Source organism: Sphaerodactylus townsendi, linkage group LG01 (assembly GCF_021028975.2).
Source record: "Sphaerodactylus townsendi isolate TG3544 linkage group LG01, MPM_Stown_v2.3, whole genome shotgun sequence".
NCBI lineage: Eukaryota > Metazoa > Chordata > Lepidosauria > Squamata > Sphaerodactylidae > Sphaerodactylus > Sphaerodactylus townsendi.
In genome coordinates, this window is record NC_059425.1 from 79,141,628 (window position 1) to 79,165,201 (window position 23,574).

Sequence of the window (23,574 nt, forward strand, 5' to 3'; positions counted from 1 at the left end):
TTACACTTGTTAAAACAGGCAAATGGTTCTTTCTCCCACCCTGGACATTCCACTTGCTTTACTACCATCAGATCCTCTGAAGATGCCAGCCACAGATGCAGGCGAACCATCAGGAGAAATGCTACTAGAACATGGCCATACAGCCCGGAAACCACACAACACCCCAGTGATTCTGGTCCTGAAAGCCTTCGACAAATACAATGAGAATTATTCTTTGAATATCAATAGCAGTTCTCTAAGAGCTTACTGTTATCGGATGATTCATAAAATTATATCATAAAGGGACACACCCCAGTATTTTTTATGGAAATTGTTCTCTCACCAGTGATAACCATTCTAGAATTGTCAAACGGGTTAAGATATGTATCAAAAAGCTCATTCATCACCTCTAAAAAAATGGTATGTTTTAAAAACCCATTTTATTCCATATCTCTTAAGTAAACTATTCCTTTTGTCTACACAAAGTGGAATACTTACTGTGGAAACCAGCAAGATATCATTGTTGGAAGACATCAGACTCTTTTCCGAAAGAAGTAGTGAAGGTTTGGCGTCAGCAAGAGTATATGCTGAATGTAAGTATAATTTGAACTATCATACAAATTGAATAACTGGAAAGATTTTTTTGCCAGGCGTTTTCAAGGGAAAAGTCTTGAAATGCCAGTGTTTATAATTCTCTTACTCATGTTCTTGGCAGTTCTTTGCAGTAAAGCATATATGTTTGTAAAAACTTGTCCTGTTTGATTTGAATCTAAAGATGCCCTTTCCCTTATAAAAAGTGGTCTGTACATGGACATCTATGATGTTTTTACTGTGATTTTAAAAAAGAAGCCTGTGTAAGCTGCCTAGAGATTTTGGTATGAGGCCGGATATAAATATTAATTTTAAAAAATAAATAAAATGGATAAGACCTTTCATAACTTGCACTTCACAACAGAAGAGAAATTTAAATCCAAAGTTCTTTCTTTTATGCCAGTTCATGTACAAACAGAAGCATGAGAACTACTATAGAATATGCTTGTTTGTAGCAATGTGTGAACTCCTGTGTAAGGCTTTTGTAGAACAATGCTAGTTGCTGTTTTCATTTATGCTCATGATTTTCTAGATCCATATAGTCTTCATATTTTTTGTAGTGACTCTTGAACTACTTAGCATTCTGGTGTTGATCAGTGATGTGGGTTTTCCAGAAAAATTAGAACTGGTAGATTTTTCAGAAAATTATTTGATGCACAAAGAGCATGATTTGGTTTGGCGTGTGTATGTTGATTTATTTAATAAACAGATTTCATAAACATGATGATCAAAATCAACATAGTTTAAATATATTAAAATAAATATGTTGATCTTCTGAAGATGCCAGCCACAGATGCAGGCAAAATATCAGGAGAAAAGGCTACTAGAACACGGCCTTATAGGCCGGAAACCATATAACACCCCTATGTTGACATTACTTTCTCAGAATATTACTAAAGACAATATGTTATGTACTTTCCTTACATTGTTATAAGAACAAAACTGCAGGCTTTGAATACTGTTGATACAGTCATTTTAGCACCCAGAACTGTGCATGATATGTCTCGGATGTGTATGTCTGGTCAGAAATTTCAGTGGAGTTTAATTCATTCATGGACATCACAAAGGCATCTAATAATTCACATTACTTATTAATCTGATGTCCGATTAATGATAAACGTATCCCTTCCATTGTATGTTAAAGTTATTAAGATCCAAGAGGCGAAGTTATTTTATCGATTTCCTGTCAAGTAAAGGTGACCAGAGGCTTAAAATGCTTCCCATCATGGTAAAGGAATCTCATCTCAACATCACCCATCAAAGAATAGTAATGTTGAACTAACACCTTAAAATAAAATAACTAATGGAAGGAAACCTTTTTACAGCTGTCATCAGTATTCCTCACAGTGAAAATATTGCCAGTATTTATTCCAAAACTGAGTTTGAAGAAAGAGAAGCAGCAGTATTTGAGAAAGGGGGAGAAGAAGCCATAAAAGAAAATTTAGTAGAAAAAATACCACCTGTCAGTGTACCTGAAAGCCAAGAAGCAAATGTAAGTAAATGCTTTATTCACTCTGCAGCTCAAAGCTTTTTTTGAAATTTGAGTGTGCCTGCTTTGCAACACTGCGGCTTTACCAGCATATCAGCTTGGATATGTTTTTATTGATTGTTAGGGTAGTTCAGATGTTTGCAGGGAATTAGCTTCTGACCTGGAACATTCTTGACTACAACTAGTGGTGGTTTTCATGTGTGCAACATCAATATCATTGTCGCTGTAATAATAATTGCCACTGGAAGGGAGCAATTGTATATGAGTGGATCCTCTTAGGCAGACATTGCATCCTTCCTGTGGCTGTGTTAACAGGACTGCTTAGGCTGCTTCTTTTCAAGTAGCTGACAAATATTCTGAGCCACCTAGCTTGCTACAGTATATCATTGTCTCAGTGGCTGGCCTGATTCTTTCTCTGAAATGTGAGGAAACATTGTCATATTTTTACATTTCTGGAAAAACAGTGCACTGGCAATAAACTTATATATTTTATGTTTTTCAGCCAAGTAGAGATGGAACACCTGAAGTACACATTTCAGAAACTGTTGTGGAGACAAACAGTGAGCTTTGTCCCACAAACACTGTTGAATATCAGTGCAGCAGTGATATTGTGGAGCAACAGGTTGCATCTGAATTGCCTGATAAAGATGCTGGTGAATGTGGCTTTTCTGAAGAACTACTCCTACCTCAGGATGACTTTACATTAATACTAGAAGGGGATGAAGAAGCTGAAGTAGAAGAGACTAGTACATTGCATTCTTTTCCACTGAAATCAGCTAGCCCCAAATCAGATCAACAGGGTGTCAATACTACTGAAAGTAACAACCAAGAACCCATTACAGATTCAATAGCCACAGTAACTAGTGATAAGATCTCCCAGAATACTGCCAAGGTATTGCCTTATGTACCCAAACCCATTAAAATGGTCATTGCTGAGAACTTGTTAGACTTAATCAAAGACACAAGAAATAAAGAATTTTCATCTGAAGTAGTAGAGCAATCGGTTCACAAAAGCCTAAGCAAGAAGTTACTAATTTCCCCCCAGGATCCACTTCAGAATATTCTTGAAACAAATAAAGAGATGAAAATAAATCAGGTCGAAAACACAGTAGCATCTAGTACAGGCACAATAGGGCAGGCAGCTATCAGTCTAAATGATTTGTTACCTGATGATCGACCATTGACAGAGATGAGTAAACCAGATGTGCTGATACTGCCTACACCAAGAAGAAGTGCTAGACGAGGAAAAGATACTTCTGACATTCCTGAAAACCGCTCCCACAGTTCTAAAAGAAAACCCCAAGAACAGCAACCATCCCATGCTGTTGCTTGTCCAGTTGGAGGGACTGAGAAAACTGAAGAGTGCAACCTAGAAGTATCAACAAATGATCATCCGATTGCACCAGAATTTCAGGCAGCCATTACCACAAGGAGTGGGGTTAAAAAATCAAAAGAGCTTATATCAGCATTGTATAATCCAAGTGAGCAACCAACTTCTGGTCTCAAGAGGACTTCTAAAAATACCAGAAGCTTAGTAGGAGATCAAGAAGGTAATCAATTCATTATTGACCAAACGATACAAATGACAGTCAATCCTAGAAGTGCAAGAAAGCTAAAAACCATGGCTTTCAAGCTTGCAGAAAATGTAATTTCAGATCAGGAGGGAGAATCACAAGAAAAGCAGCAGAATGTTAAACCAAGAAGAGGACGACAAAAGAAACATAATATACTGGAAGTATCAACGAATACACAAACACAGTCTGAGAAGTTACAGTTACATACCCCAGTTAGAAGGGGCAGAAGTAAAACTTCCAGTCTTCTGAAAGCAGTTTGTGAAGAGGACACCCAGCCAAGTGAGCCACAGCTGCCAACTAGGCAGGAGAGGGGACAAAGTGCCAGTAGAGCTGAAAATGTTTCTAATCAATTAATGGAGGTCACTGAACAGCAGACTGTGCGGCGTAAAAGAGGTAGACCAAGAAAGAACCCTCTGAATGTTTCTGCAGTTTCAGAGCTGGATTTATCTTTACTGTCACCACCACCACTACCCCCTTCTCCTCAGCTGAATGTTAAAACTTTTGTTACTAGCAGAAGAAATACTAGAAGTGCAACACTGAATAAGTCCACCACTTCTTCTCTACAACAGACTGCATTCAGTACCCCAAAAAAGAGTGCTAGAAAAGTTACATCTGCAAGCGTAGAGAAAACAGAGGTAGAATCATCTCTCTTAAAAGAACATTCCAGAGCAAGGAGCTCTGGAAAGAGGCAGTCAAAGATGACAGCAATCAAAACGAAGTGCAACCTTTCATCACTCCCTAGAGAAAGTACAGAAGGGAAACCCTTGCCAAAATCTACTGATGATGCTGAGGAACTGCACTCAACAGATTTGACCAAACTGAGGCTTGGTGGAAGGCAGAAAACTGTGGTACATCATTGCTCTCATGTTAAAAGGACCAGATACAGCAAGAAGAACCTTTCACTGGATGGAGATGAGGCATTCCTTTTTTCTCCTCCTCTTACAAAGCTCACTGAGAAACCTAAAGGTAATCAGAAAGTTATTTGAGACAGATTAAATCAGTTGGATTGACAGATCAGTTTCCATTAGCAGAAAGAACTTCAGTAAGCAGAACAGAACCTTTATGCTGCTCTAATAAAATACTGTTCCAGGGGGCAGAGAACCTTGGAAGAGCATTGGGGGGGGGGGGGGGGAATCAGTGGTCTGCAGTGGGAGGAAAATGACGAAAATGCCCCTCTTCTAGAAGCAGAAACTGACCTTCGATCCAACTCAATTCAGAACAATTAAAAATACAGTTATCTCGTCCACATCGCTGGGGTTAGGTTAGGCCCCTGCAATCTGAAAATCTGTGTAAAAAAAAATGACCTTCCCTTTGTATCAGAGAATAAGTCTGAATTATTTCTTTTTAGTTTAACTTTAAAAAAGAAATTGTGCTTATTAATGGTATTAAAGGATAAAAAGTTGATATTATAAAATACTATACATACATTTTACGCATTTATGATTCTAAACTTTTTCTGTGTCATCTGCTGGCCTTCATGTGTCATTTGTGGCTTCCACAAAACTCCCAAAAATTCCCATTTAATTTTTTATGCCAACCAGCAATATTTCAAAACCGCAGTGGGGAAAGTCACAATGTGGAAAAGATAACTGTAATTTGTTCTGTATGAATAGCAATGTAAGTTGAATAAAAACAGGCTTTTTATTCCAATAGGCCAGCTGCTCCTAATCTTTGCCAAGGTGTGGTTGGATACATATGATGCCGCAGCCTTGCTGAAATTAAACATATATGAGTCACTGCCTAAGTGAGAGACTTCCTGGAAAGCCCATGTGCACTTTCTGGAGTTCTATGCTGGAAGAAGGGGGGATATGCAACATAAATACCCATGAAGCTGTATGAGAACATTGTCATGCTGCGTAGGCAGGTTTTACAGCTTTTACTGGGTTGTGCTTTGACCCAAGACAGTTTTGTTAATAAGCATTGTGTGATGTGATGTTGGCTATCAGTTTGGAAGGGATAATGTTAACGTCATGCTACATTGGCCCAGTTTGGGGTGGGGGGGGAGGGCACTGCTTTCTAAATGTTTACTGATGTACAATTAATAATCTCCGGCATTCATGTGAAAGTAAGCGAGGATCATATTGGAAGCTGCTTCTGCGTGGTCTGTCCTTGGATATTTAAAGATGATAGAGACCACTTGCTCTTTCAGAAAAAATAGTAGGTCAACATGATTCCAACAGATCCTCATGAATACACACACACACCCCAGAGGCATAGCTGGGCAGGGCAGGGTGGGGCGTGATGCCCCGGACAGAGCTACAGCAGAGGCGTGGCCAGGCTGCGGCAGGGGCACAGTGCACATGTACACCTGGGATGGAGTTTTCCGTCGCTCTGCCTCTGCACACACACACATACACCCAATTCCCAACCAGTTGCTGAGATTAGTTTCCTCTAATTCAAATACAGAATAACCCTGGCAGCAGAAAGCAGCATGCAGATGGCATCTCAGAGCCATGAAGAGGTTTAATTGGTCAACACAAGGACTACCGCCCCCGCCCCAAATGCTTTCCACCCATTTGCTTCCAAGATGATTGCATGAGAGTATGGGGAATGCCCAGTTCTTTCACTCAATAGTGAATTTTTAAAATAGAACTGAATTGCCCAGTTCTCAGCAGAGTAAAAAACGTAACAGAGTTATAAAAAGGAATTATCCTTTAATAATATTCTGGTTATAAGAAATTAGGCTACAAAAATATATATAACAAAAGAGGAAGGTAAAATAGTCATGTGCAAAATGCACAAGCAAGCAAGCTCCCATAATAATCAAACAGCAAAACAGCATCAATAACATAGCATAAGGCGGGGAAAGGAGGAAAGAAGAGGAGTGGGATGGGATGGAGCATACAAAGATACACCATTATACGCAGACAAATGATGGTGCCCCCCAATCAATGCATTACCAGCTCACCTGCCCTGCATTAACAGAAACAACTAAATTGTGCAGCTATCTTACTCCTGCAAGAATTTATAGGAAGAATCACAGGGGATGCCAAATATTCTGACTTTTTTGGGGAATGATAAAACCTGGACAGCTCACCTCTCTGAGGTCCTGGCTTAGAGTATGATCGTAGTTTCCCTGATCAGGGGAAATTATCTGAAAGAAGTCAATCCAGAATCATTTAATTTAACCCAGAAGAATGTTGCTTGATGCCAACCTAGTTCTTCAAGTTGCAGCATCTAAGAGCAGTAGAAACACAGTGTGGGATCTTGTCCATGGACCTAAGAAATTTAGATTGTATTGCCTCCAGGGAATAGAAATTTTTATATAAACATGAATTGGGGAAATCATCTTACCCTGGAAGACTTTGATCACGTACAGAATACGTGAGCCCCATTTTATCAAAAAGAATCTTGGTAGCTAATGGTGCTCTTAGAGTAGTCTCAGTAGTATGGACTGTCTGAGCTTTCATGAACCAGACAACTGGAAAAACTACACCTAAATATTTGAAAAACTTCATCTGCTCAACATAATGTCCATCAGTCGGCCATCTATGCTTGACAAAGTTTTTGGTAAAGCCAAGGCTTGGGTTTTTTGAAAATTGATTGTTAGCTGTTCTTTAAGAACATAAGAACATAAGAACAAGCCAGCTGGATCAGACCAGAGTCCATCTAGTCCAGCTCTCTGCTACTCGCAGTGGCCCACCAGGTGCCTTTGGGAGTTCACATGTAGGATGTGAAAGCAATGGCCTTCTGCGGCTGTTGCTCCCGAGCACCTGGTCTGTTAAGGCATTTGCAATCTGAGATCACGGAGGATCAAGATTGGTAGCCATAAATCGACTTCTCCTCCATAAATCTGTCCAAGCCCTTTTTAAAGCTATCCAGGTTAGTGGCCATCACCACCTCCTGTGGCAGCATATTCCAAACACCAATCACACGTTGCGTGAAGAAGTGTTTCCTTTTATTAGTTCTAATTCTTCCCCCCAGCATTTTCAGTGAATGCCCCCTGGTTCTAGTATTGTGAGAAAGAGAGAAAATTTTCTCTGTCAACATTTTCTACCCCATGCATAATTTTATAGACTTCAATCATATCCCCCCTCAGACGTCTCCTCTCCAAACTAAAGAGTCCCAAACGCTGCAGCCTTTCCTCATAAGGAAGGTGCTCCAGTCCCTCAATCATCCTCGTTGCCCTTCTCTGCACTTTTTCTATCTCCTCAATATCCTTTTTGAGATGTGGCGACCAGAACTGAACACAGTACTCCAAGTGCGGTCGCACTGCTCTGTCTTTATATAAGGGCATGACAATCTTTGCAGTTTTATTATCCATTCCTTTCCTAATTATCCCCAGCATAGAGTTTGCCTTTTTCACAGCTGCCATCCATTGAGTTGACATTCCCATGGAACTATCAACTAAGACGCCCAAATCCCTTTCCTGGTCTGTGACTGATAGCACTGACCCCTGTAGTGTGTATGTGAAGTTTGGATTTTTTGCCCCTATGTGCATCACTTTGCATTTTGCTACATTGAACTGCATTTGCCATTTCTTAGCCCACTCACCTAATTTATCAAGGTCCGCTTGGAGCTCCTACAGCAATCCTTTGTGGTTCTCACCACACTACAGAAATTGGTAGCAGCTGCAAGCGGGACCACCACGCTACCCACCCCTACTTCCAGGTCATTTTATGAATACGTTAATGACCACTGGCCCCAATCCGGATCCTTTGGGGACACCACTCCCTACATCTCTCCATTGTGAGAATTTCCCATTTACACCCACTCTTTGCTTCCTGTTTCTCAACCAGTTTTTAATCCATAGGAGGACTTCCCCTCTTATTCCTTCATTGCTGAGTTTTCTCAATAGTCTCTGGTGAGGAACTTTGTCAAAAGCCTTTTGGAAATCCAAGTAGACAATGTCCACTGGTTCCCCCTTATCCACATGCCTGTTTACATCCTCAAAGAACTCTAGTAAGTTTGTAAGACAGGATTTGCCTCTGCAAAAGCCATGCTGACTCTTTCTCAGCAGGTCTTGCTTTTGTACATGTTTTATAATTTTATCTTTAATGACAGATTCTACTAATTTACCAGGAACAGATGTCAAACTGACTGGCCTGTAATTTCCCGGGTCCCCTAGATCCTTTCTTAAAGATTGGTGTGACATTGGCCATCTTCCAGTCTTCAGGGATGGAGCCTGATTTCAAGGATAAGTTGCATATTAAAGTGAGAACATCAGCAATTTCATGCTTGAGCTCTTTAAGAACTCTTGGGTGAATGCAATCTGGGCCAGGGGATTTGGTAGCATTTAGTTTATCAATGGCTGCCAAAACTTCTTCCTTGTCTACCACTATCTTCGTTAGTTCCTCGGATTAAGCCTCCTAAGAAGCTTGGACAGGTTCCAGGTGCAGGAATGTTCCTCACCTCCTCTTGGGTCGAATTGGACAGATGCAAAGAAATTACATTCCAGCTTTTCTGCAATCTCGCTGTCATCTTTTTAGCACACACCTTTGTTCCTTTGTCATCCCCTACTTGGGCCTACCGCTTCCCTTGCTAGCTTCCCTGCTTTTGATGTACTTGAAGAACTGTTTGTTGCTGGTTTGATGATGTTTCACAGCCATGCGTTCCCTCATAATCCTTTTGCCTCCCTTACAGCTAACTTTGCTTCTCTCTTTTTGCCACCATTTGTGTGTGTTCTCTCTGGTATTCTTTATCAGTTAAGTTGGACTTCCATTTTCTAAAAGACATCTTTTTTTTCCTAATAATTTCCTCAACGTCCCTTGTTAACCATGGTGGCTTTCTTTTGGACTGGGCGCTGCCTTTCCTAACCTGTGGAACACATTCCAGCTGAGCTTTTAAGACTGTGTTTTTAAATAACCTCCAAGCATCTTGGACATTTTTGACTCTCTTGATTTTCCCTTTCCTGGAATATACTGTGTATAGTAGAATGGGAAATGGCCTATTTGATTGTCTAGCGGGGTGGAAATCTGAGCTAGTGAAGACTATTAATATAATATTAAATTACTATAGAAATTAAATATTGGGAGCCAAAATGCATAACTGTTTCTCACCCCTTCTAACCGGGATCTTCCAAGACAAATGGCCCTGTGGGTTGTATTTTATTGTCAGGAAGTTATTTTCATGCAATGTGTGCATAAGTATGAGCAATATTTTCTGATTCTCTCAACCTAATGCTGCAACTTAGTTTATTAGTTTTATTAAGCAACTTACTAAAATATGAAAAACTAGACCACATCTGAGCAATTTAGATTTATGAGTTTGCACAGTATGTTAGCTATTTGTTTCCTCTGGTATTTTAGAAGACACATATATGTCACAATACTAAAAACGGACAAATTGCTGAGATTTCTGGATGCATTTTTCTTTCAAATCTACTTAAAATGAATTACTCCATTCAAATATTACAGAAACAATATAATTTACATAGTTTTGGAAAAGACTCATTATGTGTACAGCTGTATAAAGAGGGCTAGCAAAACAATCAAGAGTTAGAAAACAGGCATACATTAGATCATAATTGTTTCTTCTTACCTACTTGGGACATTTTTTTGAGTCACCATACCTTGCCAAGCCCATGAGGGGAGGGAGGCATAGACATTGAAAAAATAATAACAGTAATAATTTCTTAGGAATCGGATTCATTTTATTGTATTACTTTTACTTCCTTATAATAAAGCTGAGAAAGCATACACAATGAATATGTTGCACAAGGGCTTGAAGTCTTCCAACAGTCTGCTGTTCTTCCTAGGTGTAACTTTACCTGGCAAAACAGGAGCAGACTTACCTGTGCAAGTGTGGGAAGTGTGGTGCTATAGCTTACAAGACCTGGAAGGGTTTCTATTCAGAGGGAATGGTCTGCATCATAGTACACTAGACACCGTGACAGCACATGCCAAGAGAAGGAGGGAAGCAACTGGGGGCCTGCAAAAAAATATTCTACATTCTGTTCTCCACAGTTGCAACCAAAGTTGCATGCTTGGGATATTTCAAATTCTGCAATAAATTATGTGCTTCTTGTATTAGGTGCAAAAGCAGTGACACCGGTACAGCTCAAAGATTTAGATGCTGAATTGGCTTCTCGGTTTGTCTTCTCACCCCCTTTTCTGAGGTCCAGGAAAAAACAGGTGTCCAGTATTTCAAGGATTGTGGAAGAACTGGTAAGAAAAATGGCTTTTTGCTTCTTCCTTTCATGTTCTTTGCTTTGTCAGGGGATCAGAACATTTCCAGTGAAGAGATCCTGCTTGCAGGAGTTTATAGAACATAAGTTTCCAAATGTTTATTACAAGTGGATCTACCCAGCTGCTTTGAGGCATGTCAGAACTAATTTAAGCAACTGTAATTTAACGGACAGTGCAAATTCATTTGGACTATCTTGTGACTCCAAGTGATATTCAAAGCCAAACTTTGGCTTTTTCCAAAAAGTTGACTTGCTAGGCTATTGGCAATTAAGAATGTCTTTGTTTGATTCATTCATAGTAGCTGTGGATCTTTATTTTTAAATATAATACTTTAAATCATTTTTATGCATCACACTGAGTAATTGAGGAGAGAATACATCGCTTGGTGCTTACGTCTGCTTATACACCTTTCTCCTAAAAATGGCTCAAAGCAGGTTACAATGATTTTTAAACAAACCAGAATAAAACAATTAAAACCTTCAAGTAACACATTGTAAAATAACTTCAGATGATAAGGAAACATTAATCTGCTGAAAGATAATAAATGAAATCAAAATCTGTCTTACTACTGCTGTAAAGATGCTAGTGATGTATGGACTTTCCTGACCTGCAAAGGATGGTTGTTGCACTACACAGGAACTAGCATCAGAAGAAGGTGCTTCAGTGAAGCTGGCAGATACTGATTTAATTTGTCATATGACAGTTTCAGTAGATGAATGAAGCTGTTGCCCAGGAATGCGTTTAGGGAAGCAATCCTCAAAGGCTTCAGAGTTACATGCAGTAGTGTCCTTGGTTGATTGTTTTATAGGTGAGAACACACTTTGTCCCCCTGTCTTATTTTAGAAGCCCACCACAGTGAGATGTCAGTAGAGATGCAGTCTTTCTACAAATCTTGAAGTTGGGGGATTTTGTTTCTGGGAAAAACAAAATTAGAGAGGAAGTTGAAATATATGCAGCACTTTTTTTATCGAACGTGAACATTTTACTGCTTTGACAATAATGCACGATATGGAACTAACAGTTACAATTGTGCAATTCGGGATATTTATGGAATTTAAGAATTCTATATGGTTCAGGTTTCTACTAGCAGAACAGTGAATATCTCTAGCATTAAAGGGAGAGAACAGCAAATTTGTATTCTATGCTATCTTAGCATTTATAATTTGTGGTTGAAAAGAAGTACAGTGGGACTGCAGACCTACATTTTAGCATTTCATGGAGGGTGTGTGTGGAGATAATTGCTCACCCCATATGGGGAAAACCCATAAAATGAGAACATTTTTAGGCTTCCTTCTTATTTCTCTTTTCTGCCCTAAGTTGAGGGGGAGGAACATTTCATATAAATAGTAAATTGAAAAAATAATTAGTTTTCACTATGTACATATTTAAATATGGTTCATTTTTCTCTAGAAATTGCCAGTTAAAGAAGAAGAAGATGCCATCTCAATAGATACTTTGGAAAAGCCGAAAGTAAAAAGGGGACGACCTAAAAGGTCAGAAGCAACCAAAACTGCTAAGTACGCAATAATTTCATAGTATTTTGGAGTAGATACTTCAAAAGCTGTAAAGTATCAAATGTTCTGCATTGATACTGCCAGTGTAGCGTAGTCTGAGTGTCAGACCAGGAACTGGGACATCCAGCTTGAATTCTCACCTCTGTCATGGAAGCTTGCTGTGTAATTTTGGGCTTCTCACAATCTCTGAGCCAAACCTACCTCACAAAGTGGTTGTTATGAGGATAAGGTAGAAAAGGAGAGAACCATGTAACAAGCCACTGTGAGTCCCCACAAGGGTGAAAAAAATATTTAAAAAATTAACTGCTCAATCCAAAAGTGGGAAGGCCAAATCAGCTTGGGGCGGTGGTGCAGGCCTGCTCCTGTGAATTTGCCCTCCCCAGGGCACTTATCCTGGTAGAGGAGCAATCATACTGGTGGGCAGCTGCTGCAGCCCCCTGAGGCCGGGCACAATGCCCCGTTAGCACTCCCACACTACCACCAGCTCTGCCAGTAGGGGCATGACAGAGATGTTCCTGGGGGTGAGGCTGACCTTAGTCAACTTCCACCATGGGTTTGCTGTTGGATTTACCCACCCTTTTGGGTGACATAAATCCATTAAGTCTTATCGAGGGCTTTCCAGCAGTAGAAGGGAGAGGTTCACACTCCCCACACTGCCAAAAAAGCTTCTGGATTGGACTGTCCGTTGATATTTCTTATGTTTGATATTATAACTCAACAGAGTGAAGAACCATAAGTCAAGGGAGAAAGCATTATTTTGACCTCTACATTCAATTGAATTAACAGTTACTTAAAAAGAAGTGTGACTTGGAGATGTAGCATCATTATTCTCTTTTTTTATTCCTAGACTCATAGGTAAAGATGGTAGTTGGTCGCCACCACCAATGGAAATTAAGTTTATTTCTCCTTTTGGCACACCAGTGGATGAAGCAAAGAGTAAACATAAAGAATCTGTGGTTAAAACAGAAAAAGCTATTAAAAAGACTGTTTCTAGAAAGGAGAAGAGACTGTCTAGCTATCCAAAGCCTGTTGTCCGGAAGAAGATGCTATAACTATTTTTAAAACTTTGTAATGTACACCAGTGTTTGTAAAGTCATCACAGTTGTGAGAATATTAAGAAAAATCATTAATTTGGAAGATAATTTATATAAATTATTGTAAAATGTCAGAAAACTAAAAGTCTTCAATAAGTAACTCCATGTGGAGTATGATTTCTTTAGTCAAGGGAGTTTTTCTATTTTATAAGACTTCATACATTTATATAATATGTAAATACATCTTATTTTAGGAACGTTAAATAAAATGTATACTTCACGATATGATTGTCCACTAGATTTTTGAAAGAGAATAATGGTGGCGTGAGATGCAAATAACTCAAAGGAGATTTTAATGATGGCTTGCCACTGTTGCTGTTTCTCAAATGGTAGGCTAATCTTTTTTTTAACAGTTTAATCTTGCAAATGTTTTAAAAAATTAAAATTTGGCAGTTTTAACATTTATAGAAAATGTTTTGACCTTTTTGGGATTGGTAATAGAGATTATCCATTGGAAACAACTTCATTTCCAGGGTGAATATGTACTTTATCGAAGTCAGAATGTAAACAATTGTGTTGAAGCTGTGCAATATTTTTTTGTATTCTGTCTTAACTTGGTAAAGCTGCTTTTCAGTTTATAAAACAAAATATCACCTCAAATGTTTCATTCTTTTTTCAGTTTGCTGCATCAGCAAGAGTCTCTCAGTATATTCACAATTATCCACTAAGAGGCTCAGTATTTTCAGGGATTTCACAAGCAAAAATTTGACCCAGATTTGATATTTTGAAATGATGCATGTTTTTATAGATATTGTGGTTACTAGAGAAATGCTACCACAGTTTTGGTAAAATAAAGTTATCTGTGAATATGCATTCTCCTAAAGTATGTTTTTCCCATGCACTGTTGCACAGAAAAAGAGAAATTAAATGAGGATCTTATGGTTCAAGCAAGGAGAAAACAAGCAAAATATCGGTAACTAGCATTGAAGCCCATTTTAAATTAAAGTAAAATAGGCTTTAGACAGGGAGGGAAAAGGGTGGGGAACCCCTCCTGCCCCCCCCCCCACCGGAGAGCAGCCCCTGCCCCAACCCCAGCTGGACTTACCTGAGGCCAGTACCCGTCCCTCTCAGGTAGGTCCTGCTGTTTGTTTGGGGTGGTGGGGCAATGCTTCCGCGCCTTCCTGGGTTGCTTTTTGAGGTGGGAGGAGGAAGCAATGGGGAAGCTTGGATGGGCTTGGCAGGGCAGAGGGTGACCAGCAGCTGTGCCAGCCTGGATTGCTTTGGGGGGCAGGGGGAGGGTGTAATAGGGAAGCCAGTGGCAGGCTTGTCATGATATTGGGTGACAACCTGCCACTACCGTGGCATGTCCGTTTATTAGGGGCGGGAGGAGACTCTTGGGGCGGGGGAAGGCGGGCGGGGATGGGATGGAATCTTTGAGGGTGTAAACAGGCATGTGGTTAAGGGGGAACCAGTGGACATTGTCTACTTGGATTTCCAAAAGGCTTTTGACAAAGTTCCTCACTAGAGACTTGAGAAAACACAGCAATCAAGGAATAAGAGGGGAAGTCCTACTATGGATTAAAAACTGGTTGAGAAACAGGAAGCAAAGGGTGGATATATATGGAAGTTCTCACAATGGAGAGATGTAGGGAGTGGTGTTTCCCAGGGATCTGTATTGGGACCAGTGCTCTTTAACCTATTCATAAATGACCTGAAAGTAGGGGTAGGTAGTGTGGTGGCCAAGTTTGCGGATGATACCAAATTATGTAGGGTGGTGAGAACCACAAAGGATTGCGAAGAGCTCCAAGCGGACCTTGATAAATTAGGTGAGTGGGCTAAGAAATGGCAAATGCAGTTCAATGTAGCAAAATGTAAAATGATGCACATAGGGGCAAAAAACCCAAACTTCACATACACATGCTATCAGTCACAGACCAGGAAAGGGATTTGGGCGTCTTAGTTGATTGTTCCATGGGAATGTCCACTCAATGCATGGCAGCTGTGAAGAAGGCAAACTCTATGCTGGGGATAATTAGGAAAGGAATTAGTAATAAAACTGCAAAGATTGTCATGCCCTTATATAAAGCCGTGGTGCGACCGCACTTGGAGTACTGTGTTCAGTTCTGGTCACCACATCTCAAAAAGGATATCAAAGAGAAAAAGTGCAGAGAAGGGCAATGAGGATGATTAAGGGATTGGAGCACCTTCCTTATGAGGAGAGGCTGCAACGTTTGGGACTCTAGTTTGGAGAGAAGACGTCTGAGGGGGGATATGATTGAAGTCTATAAAATTATGCATGGGATAGAAAATGTTAACAGAATTTTTTCTCTCTTTCTTACAATACTAAAACTATGGGGCATACATTGAAAATGCTGGGGGGAAGAATTAGGACTAATTCTTTTTTCACACAACGTGTGATTGGTGTTTGGAATATGCTGCCACAGAAGGTGGTGATGGCCACTAACCTGGATAGCTTTCAAAGGGGCTTGGACAGATTTATGGAGGAGAAGTCGGATCTATGGCTACCAATCTCGATCCTCCTTGATCTGAGATTGCAAATGCCTTAGCAGACCAGGTGCTCGGGAGCAGCAGCAGCAGAAGGCCATTGCTTTCACATCCTGCGTGTGAGCTCCCAAAGGCATCTGGTGGGCCACTGCGAGCAGCAGAGTGCTGGACTAGATGGACTCTGGTATGATCCAGCAGGGTCTTATGTTCTTATGGAATGTCGCCCACCACTTCATAAGTCCTGCTGGGAGTTCATAAGTCCCTCTTCATAAGTCCCACTGGCTGGGAATTCATCATCAGACATTCCATCTCTTGGGGAATTATAAGTAAAGGATGATAATGGCACCTTTCTCTGCCTCAGAGGCTTGCAATAATAAGTTAAAGCTGTTTAAACCGACAGTGGCTTTCTGGAAACCCAAATAGGCTTTTCCCACTAATTCTTCAAACAAGAAAAACCTAAGTTTAAAACATAGGGAAAGGAAAGGCATGTATGAGTTGGATTAAACATACTTCACCTAAGCTATCTAATATCCAACGTACCAGCCGAGAGAAAAACAATTGTCGTGAAAGTTACTGCCATTACTCTTAGAAATAATTTATCAGGAAACTTATACAGGTAATGAGTTCAACTCATTAATAATCAAGTAGCCCAGAATAGGAACTGCTGCTTTCGGCTTCAATTTTTGTTTTTTCCTTCTCAAAGCAAGATGCTGAAGATAAACTGATGCACATACCTGAGTACTTTTTTCCTGGATTCTTCGGAAGAATTTCAGCAGCAAAACATGCCATGTTCTGACAGTGTGAAAGTGGCAGTGCGTGTAAGACCTTTTAGCCAGGTTCGTGTTTCTCTCTGTGTGTATTATGTTACAAAGATGCCAAAAACCCCAATTGTAGCCTGTTTTGTGGATAGTACATTAGGTAGGAGGTGAGGTAAGACTTTGGCTGGGCTTTGGTTCCTTTTCACCTTGCTGATCATCATAGCAGCAGTGAAGGAAGCTGTTGCTGCTGAGGGAAGGACATAAAGGAAAATCTGGCTCTGCTGCTCATCAGCTTGTTTTTCCTGTACTTCAGAGGAAACCTACCATGAGCAAACCAGACGTTGCTGTAATCAGGCTTTCTTTTGCCTTGTATCTTTTATAGATATACCATGGTTAAAATCCATTGGAAATGTATTTTCTTGTGACCTTTTAGGCCTGCCTTGTTCTTCAGGGTTTCTAAGCTTAGATTGTGGCAGAGACTGATTATATGGCTCTTAATATTGCAATAATGACAGGAGAAGATGAACCTGGCAACGTATTCTCTTCTACCTGTTTCTTTAGGGTACAAAAATCATTTCATATTTCATCCTGGAAACTGCCAAGTCAGGCTTTTTAACAGGTCATCTAGTTTTCAGCATTCCTTTGCCTTAAGGTGTCTGATCTGAAGGTCCTTATCTTCCTGCTGGGAAAATTATTTGTGTGAGACTTCTGTAAGGCAGAGGGGCTTATCCATATTTGCTTGCCCACAGCTTGTAGGTCGTCTTTTGCCTTTGCAGTGATGGCCGTTGTTTTCGGCCAAGGTTTCTTTTCTTGAAATTTATATTGCAGGCAGGAATTGTATCAACTGCAGCTACAGTGATCAAGAAAGTGGTAGGTCTTCCCTTTTCTGCTCATTTCATCATTTGAAGGCATGGGATCCCTAGCAGTAGAGGGAAAGAACAAAACTAGACCCTGTGAGAATTCTGTTTTTCATAAATGGTTTGGTGCATTGTGCTGAGAGAACAGCATGGGGAAGTATGCAGCAGGACAGAGGTTCAAGGTAAAACTCAGCTGCTGGAAAATTTGCCAGGCAGAAGAGTCAGGAACTGTCTCTCATTGCAGCTGCTCTCCCTCTCTCTCTTTATTCAAATGTCCAAGTGTGCTATCTTCTAGGCTGGAAGTTCTGGCCCCCTGATTTTCCAGGGTAACTTATGGGCTTAAGCTTTGAATGAATAATGGCTGTGAGGTAAAAGTTTCTTCATAACAGAGTAGGCTTGGTTATTCCTGGCTGAATGCAAACTTAAATCACAGACTAATTAGTTTTTTCCCCTTTTAACATGCTTAGCTCATACCTTCTACTTCCCCCACTCCCCTACTTTTGCCCTTTGGATATCCTATGCGGAGGTCTGTCAGTTATTTTACTAACCCATTTCGCATAGTACCGTTGATACATTTTGTCACCTCTCTGCTTGAACAAAATAGAAACAATTCTTTATATATTCATTTATTTTTAATATATATATATATAATCCAATCATGTGTGGTACTATCCATTATATATAGGAACATTAAATTATTGCAAAAGTGGCTCAAACAGGGAGAATAGTTGTTGGGTGAACTCTGGCAAGTCACCCCAAACATAGTGGCATGTCACCATTGACACCCAGGTTTGCCATCACTGGTCTAAGCCAATGCTAAGGTGGATTATCCACCTCAAGTTAGGGCTCATTCCAGTGGTGTAGTTACCACGGGGAAGGGTAGGGACTGGTGGGCTCATTCCAGGGCTGGTGGAGGCTGCAGCATGCACCCAAACTCCACCAGGCCTTGCTCCCAGCTAAGGGAAGTGGGGTGAAAGGCACAGGGGGGCCATGTGGGGGCAAAGGGAGAGCTGAGGAAGGAGTGCTTTCTCTGCCTCCTTTCATGTGACTGTTTGGGCAAAAAATCAGCCTGCTCTTGACTCCAGGGGGAAGAGTGAAGCTTCTAGCTAGAACTTTTATGCACTTACTGCTTACCTTTAGGCTATTTGCTTTGCAGTTGGTTTTCCTGCGGTTTTCTGTTTACACAAGAGGTTGGACCAGAGTATTCACTCAGTTCTCAGGTCCATTCAGCAAAGACAAGTTGGTCAAAAACAACAACTTTTTTATTTGCAAGGAAGGCACCTCTTAAAACCATCAGCATTAGCCACAAGAACTAAAAATCGAAACCAAGAGCTCCACCCAATAGGACCAAACTAAATCACACAGTTTATATGGGAGGAGCAGAGGCTTCTATTCTATATATACATATACAATAAATGTACAACACTAGCAGAGCCTCTTTTGCTTACACTAATTTCATTTTTAAAGGATACTTTTCTTCTTGTCTAAAGTACTCCTGCCAGTCTAACAGGCAAAAGTTAAAATCCTGCATGCCATGTTGTTTTCCTACAACCCCCCCCCCCCTTTTTTTTTCTTGGCCTCAGATAGCTCGACTAGTTGTTTGCACAAAGAAATAATAGCAGGAAAAACTGCTATTGGGGGAGCTGGGGAAGGTAAAAAGGAGCAACAAAACCTGGATAAAGAATTACACTTCCCGTTCAGCTGTTTTGCTTTGTGAGGAAAAGCAAAGCAACAAGAAAGTTTGCATTTTGTCATCATTTGGAAACTGTGCGGCTTCTCTGCTCTCCCCTGCGGTGCTTCAGAAAAGGCAAAAACAATGCATTAAGGAAAGTTTATGGAGAAGGAAAGGTAAACTCACTGGAAGCCAGAATGCAAGGGCATAAATGGCCGAATACTTTCAATCAGATCTCTATGGCTAGCCTGTGCTTGCTCAATCTCTATGTGTGCCTGCACAGAAGATACTCAATGAACCCAGAGGCATAGCTGGCCCAGAGTGTGCCTGGTGCGCACTCTGTGTTTCCCCGCCTGCCCCATGGCACCCTGCCCCCCCACCTTAGTGCAGGCTGGAGAAGCAGCCTGTTCCCTTCAGGCTGAAAACAGTCTTGTGGGAACTACACTTCCCATGAGACCCTGGGGTCTCCTAGGAAGGTCTCCTAGGAAGTGTAGTTCCTAGTTCCATTTTCAGCCTGAAGGAAACAGGCCGCTTCCTGCACCGTATGACAAAGGTAAGTGTGCAGGGGGGTGCCGAGGGGGGCGGGAGGGGACACCACGGGGGTGATTTCCTGCTCCCCCCCCCCAGCCACATGCCTGGTGCAACGCGCACTCCCCGGCCCCCTGGTAGCTCTGCCTCTGATTGAACAACAGTTACAACTTAAGTGAAACGTTTTTCATTTCTGGAGAGACAAGATATCTTTGTGCTTCTACGAAATGCAGAAAAAGCTGGATTATGCAAATACGGCTGTATTTCATACAGTAGAAAAGGCCTGGCTATGTCCCAGGACATGGCTCAGAAATACAAGAAAATGGTTCTGTAGTTGGAGAAGGTGGTCCTACAGAATTGGTTTTCTCATCTGTCATCAGTGCATGTATGCAATATTCTTTTACCACCTTCAGCTCCACCCCGGAAATGCTCCAGCCCACCCCTTCTGCGCTGGCATTTGATCAGACACCAATGCAGAGCGGAATGCCAGCCATACTTCCAAGTCGTATGCCACAGAAGTCTGCAGTGCCTGCCTGCTTCCCAGGTTGCCCAGCCTGTTGGTGCATTTGCCAAATGTGATGGTGGAGTGGGCATACGTGCTGGCTGTTTTCAGCATTTCATCTTGGTTTGGATTCTTTCCTGTCTTTGCTCATCCACCCAGCAAGCATTGCCTCAAAGGTTCACAAAACATGTGCCTGCCTGTTAAGAAATTTGGCTTTGGTTCTCACTGGGTTAATGGGATGCCCCTTTGCACCTATGACCTCTAGTGACATTGCCCCTGTCCTATAAGGCTGTCGACCTATGGCTATCATCTCTGCTAGGAGGGTGGGAGACCTGTGGGTTCTCATCTGCAGCCCACTTTTCAATGAATTCCTTCAAGAAAAGGTGCTGTTGTGCCCCAGTCTAAGCTGGTTTCAGCATTTCACAAGAATCATGACATGGCATTGCCAGGGATCTTCCCCAAACCGTCTCCCCCAGGGGAGCAGTTCCTGCACATGCTAGACCTCTGTAGGGTATAGCTTTTCAATCTGCATTGCACTGAAGGATAGGGAAGGACAATAACCTTTTCATTTGTTGCAGGAGATCCCATGGGGGCTAGCAGTAACTATGCAGACCCTTTCCAAATCAACGTCCAAGCCCCTGAAATTGACTTATGACTCATCAGGTGTGGCTTGGCATTGAATGTTTATGCTTGTTCCTCCAGAACACAAGGAGTGTCTACTCCCTAGGAATCAAATGCACACATTCAGGATGTTTGTCGGGGGTGGGGCACATGGTCCTCCTGAGGTCCTTCTTTTGACATTTTTGGGTGGACACTGACTCCTGCAGGGAGGCTGCAGTGGGCAAAGCAGTTCTGCAGGCATTAGACAAATAGACAGTCTCATGCCCTCCACCAAGCTACTTGAGCTTGCTAGTCTCCCAATGTGGAGCTGCACAGAATATCCACAAAGGTGAAATACAGAGCTGCACAGAGTTCATCAAATGGGTTTCTGTGCAGACACACATCCTTCCCTCCTACCCTGTCGTGGGTTGCTATTTTTTACCACACTGCAACTGGCTTTCAAGGTCTTCCTTGTCTAGCCATGGCAGCATTAGGAGAACTGAGAGAGTAGCAGTCCTCCCCCTCCTATCATGTGACTATTTAGGCAGGAATTTTCTGCCCCAAGGGGAAGGGGAGTGAGTGCTGCAGAGCAGAAAGAAAGCTTGTAAATCTTTCTGTGGCAGTCCTAATGTGTGTTTGCATAGAAACCCACTTGATGAAGTACAGTTACACATAAGGGCAGTTCTATATTTTCGTTCACATGGTGATGAAATACAGCAATCTAATTATACAATTAGCAAACCATATTTCTCCCTGTGTTTTTTTGGCTTCAGCTCCACCCCCACCCCCAAATTTAGAACATAGCTGGCAATAATTATGTATGTCTAGTTCAGAACAACCATAAACTCACCAATTATATGATGAAGGTCAAACCGAAAAAAAGTTGAGGTAGCAACTGGAGTTTCATTGATTTTAAATTGTTTGCAATTTTAACAGAGAGAAAAGAATGCAGGGAGCAGATGTGTGATTTCTATGAATTCAAATACCACAAGCATACATGATCCCAAGAATCCAAGTAATATGAAAACATTTACGTTTGACCTGGCTTATTGGTCTCATAGTGGATTTATAAAGGACGCAGATGGCAAGCTCATGTCAGCTGACCCAAGCAGCAAATATGCAGGACAGGTAAAAGGCTAAAAATCAGTCTTTTCTACCAAAACACAATGTGAGAATTGTGACTATGCCGCACTTGCTGTAGATAATTTGCAAATTAAGTTTTATATAAGAATTAAACAAAAATTCCTAGCACCAAGCATGTGTTTTAGGCGAGGGTGAGTTGCTCAGTGACAGGGCATGTGCTTTGCATGCAGAAGATCCCAGGTCTAGCCATTTCCAGTTAAAATATACAGTGGAACCTCGGTTTTCATTGCCTTCGGTTTCCATCAGTTTCGGTTTTCATCAATTATTTCAGTGAAAAATTTGTCTCGGTTTTCATCGATTTGCCTCGGTTTTCATCAATTTGCAGTAAGGTGCAGGGGTTTGTGCAGAAAAATCACCCGGACAAAGCTGTTGCAGGCCATGTCTGCAACTTGTTCAATGACAATGTCTTGCCCCATTTCAGACAAATCTTAAAGAGGCATCAGAGACAGACCTCTTTGGACAGCTTTCTGGTACGACATTGGTCCACTGGCTCTGAAGCTGGTCCTAGTGTTATTGTTTGTTACTGTTTTCAGCATTAAACATTATGTTTATTCACCAAAAATGTGTTTTTGGTATGTTTTTTGGAGTGCCTAGAACGAATTCATTGGATTTACCTTGTTCCTATGGAAAAGTTTGCCTCGGTTTTCATCAGTTTCGGTTTTCATCGATTCTTTTCAGACGGATTACCAACGAAAACCGAGGTTCCACTGTATTTGGTAGCAGAAGTTGGGAAAGCTTTGTCTCTGCTTGAATCTCTAGAGCACCACTTTGAGTCAGATCAGACGGTACTGGGCCAGATAAACCTTGGGATAAAGCAACTCAATTTGTTCAGCTTTATTTCCTGTATCTAAAGAAGATTAATCTGTATATTCAGATTATTTGTTACCAGTAGTACAGTATACAGCTTTTAAAAGACTAGTTTGATATGGTGCTTCTGGGAGATGCTCAGCTTTCTCAGCAGATCACAGCCCATCAGAAGAACAGCATGGAAATTGGTATAAATTCTGTTTATATCACCCTCCAGGAGTAGGATTAGAGGTGCCTCTATATCTACAGCTCTGTCTTTCTAATTGTAATTCCTGCTAAAAATCAGGAGGTCTGCCATACCCAGTTTTCCTGCCAGAAGACTATCTACTTCTTGGTATGTGTGGACTTTGCCAGAATCTTGGTGCTTAGGACTGTTTTCCACAATTCTCAGTGTGGACACTAAAACAGTACAGTACAGTAAGCTCCTATGTGGATTTGCATGGCTTCTAGGTATGTGTTGGATTTGACTTTCAGTATATTAGAAGGGTTTTTTCACTCTCTTAACAGAAAGAAGTTTTCTGTGACCTTGGCCAGGGAGTTTTAGACAGTGCTTGGCAAGGTTACAATGCTACCCTCTTGGCTTACGGCCCAACTGGCTCAGGAAAGAGCTATTCAATGATTGGATGTGGTGCAAACAGAGGCATAATCCCAGTAGTCTGCGAAGAGCTCTTTAAAACAATTCAGAACCAAGAAAAAAACAGGCAGTATCAGGTATGTTAAAGCTGTGTAAATGCAACAGCCATCTTTGGGAAATTTGTATTGTAAGTGTAGCACACTGGTTGTATGTATGCATGTGCAAGATACACACGTGCACATGTGTATACACATATTCACACACAATTAGGGGTTGCCATTCACCAGGTAAGGCCTCAAGATCTCCTGAAATGATAATTG

The 23,574-nt window shown here is 41.2% G+C and overlaps 2 protein-coding genes across 4 annotated transcripts in view; both read left to right on the forward strand.

Moving 5' to 3' along the window:
• AHCTF1 (AT-hook containing transcription factor 1) overlaps positions 1 to 13,968 on the forward strand; it is a 71,345-nt gene extending 57,377 nt beyond the window's left edge. For 2 of the 3 annotated variants that reach the window (XM_048484720.1, XM_048484710.1), the window contains exons 31-36: positions 466 to 572; positions 1,896 to 2,062; positions 2,562 to 4,599; positions 10,606 to 10,739; positions 12,171 to 12,277; positions 13,122 to 13,968. In XM_048484720.1, the coding sequence (XP_048340677.1) occupies positions 466 to 572; positions 1,896 to 2,062; positions 2,562 to 4,599; positions 10,606 to 10,739; positions 12,171 to 12,277; positions 13,122 to 13,326 (2,758 nt within the window). In that variant the 3' untranslated portion in view covers positions 13,327 to 13,968. The remainder of the gene's footprint in view (positions 1 to 465; positions 573 to 1,895; positions 2,063 to 2,561; positions 4,600 to 10,605; positions 10,740 to 12,170; positions 12,278 to 13,121) is intronic. The other variant, XM_048484729.1, reaches the window with a different exon arrangement.
• Positions 13,969 to 16,595: 2,627 nt separating this feature from the next.
• Positions 16,596 to 23,574, forward strand: part of LOC125426459 (kinesin-like protein KIF28P) — a 47,318-nt gene continuing 40,339 nt past the window's right edge. Inside the window, exons 1-3 of the mRNA XM_048484745.1 lie at positions 16,596 to 16,649; positions 21,667 to 21,858; positions 23,188 to 23,391. Of these exons, the coding sequence (XP_048340702.1) occupies positions 16,596 to 16,649; positions 21,667 to 21,858; positions 23,188 to 23,391 (450 nt within the window). The remainder of the gene's footprint in view (positions 16,650 to 21,666; positions 21,859 to 23,187; positions 23,392 to 23,574) is intronic.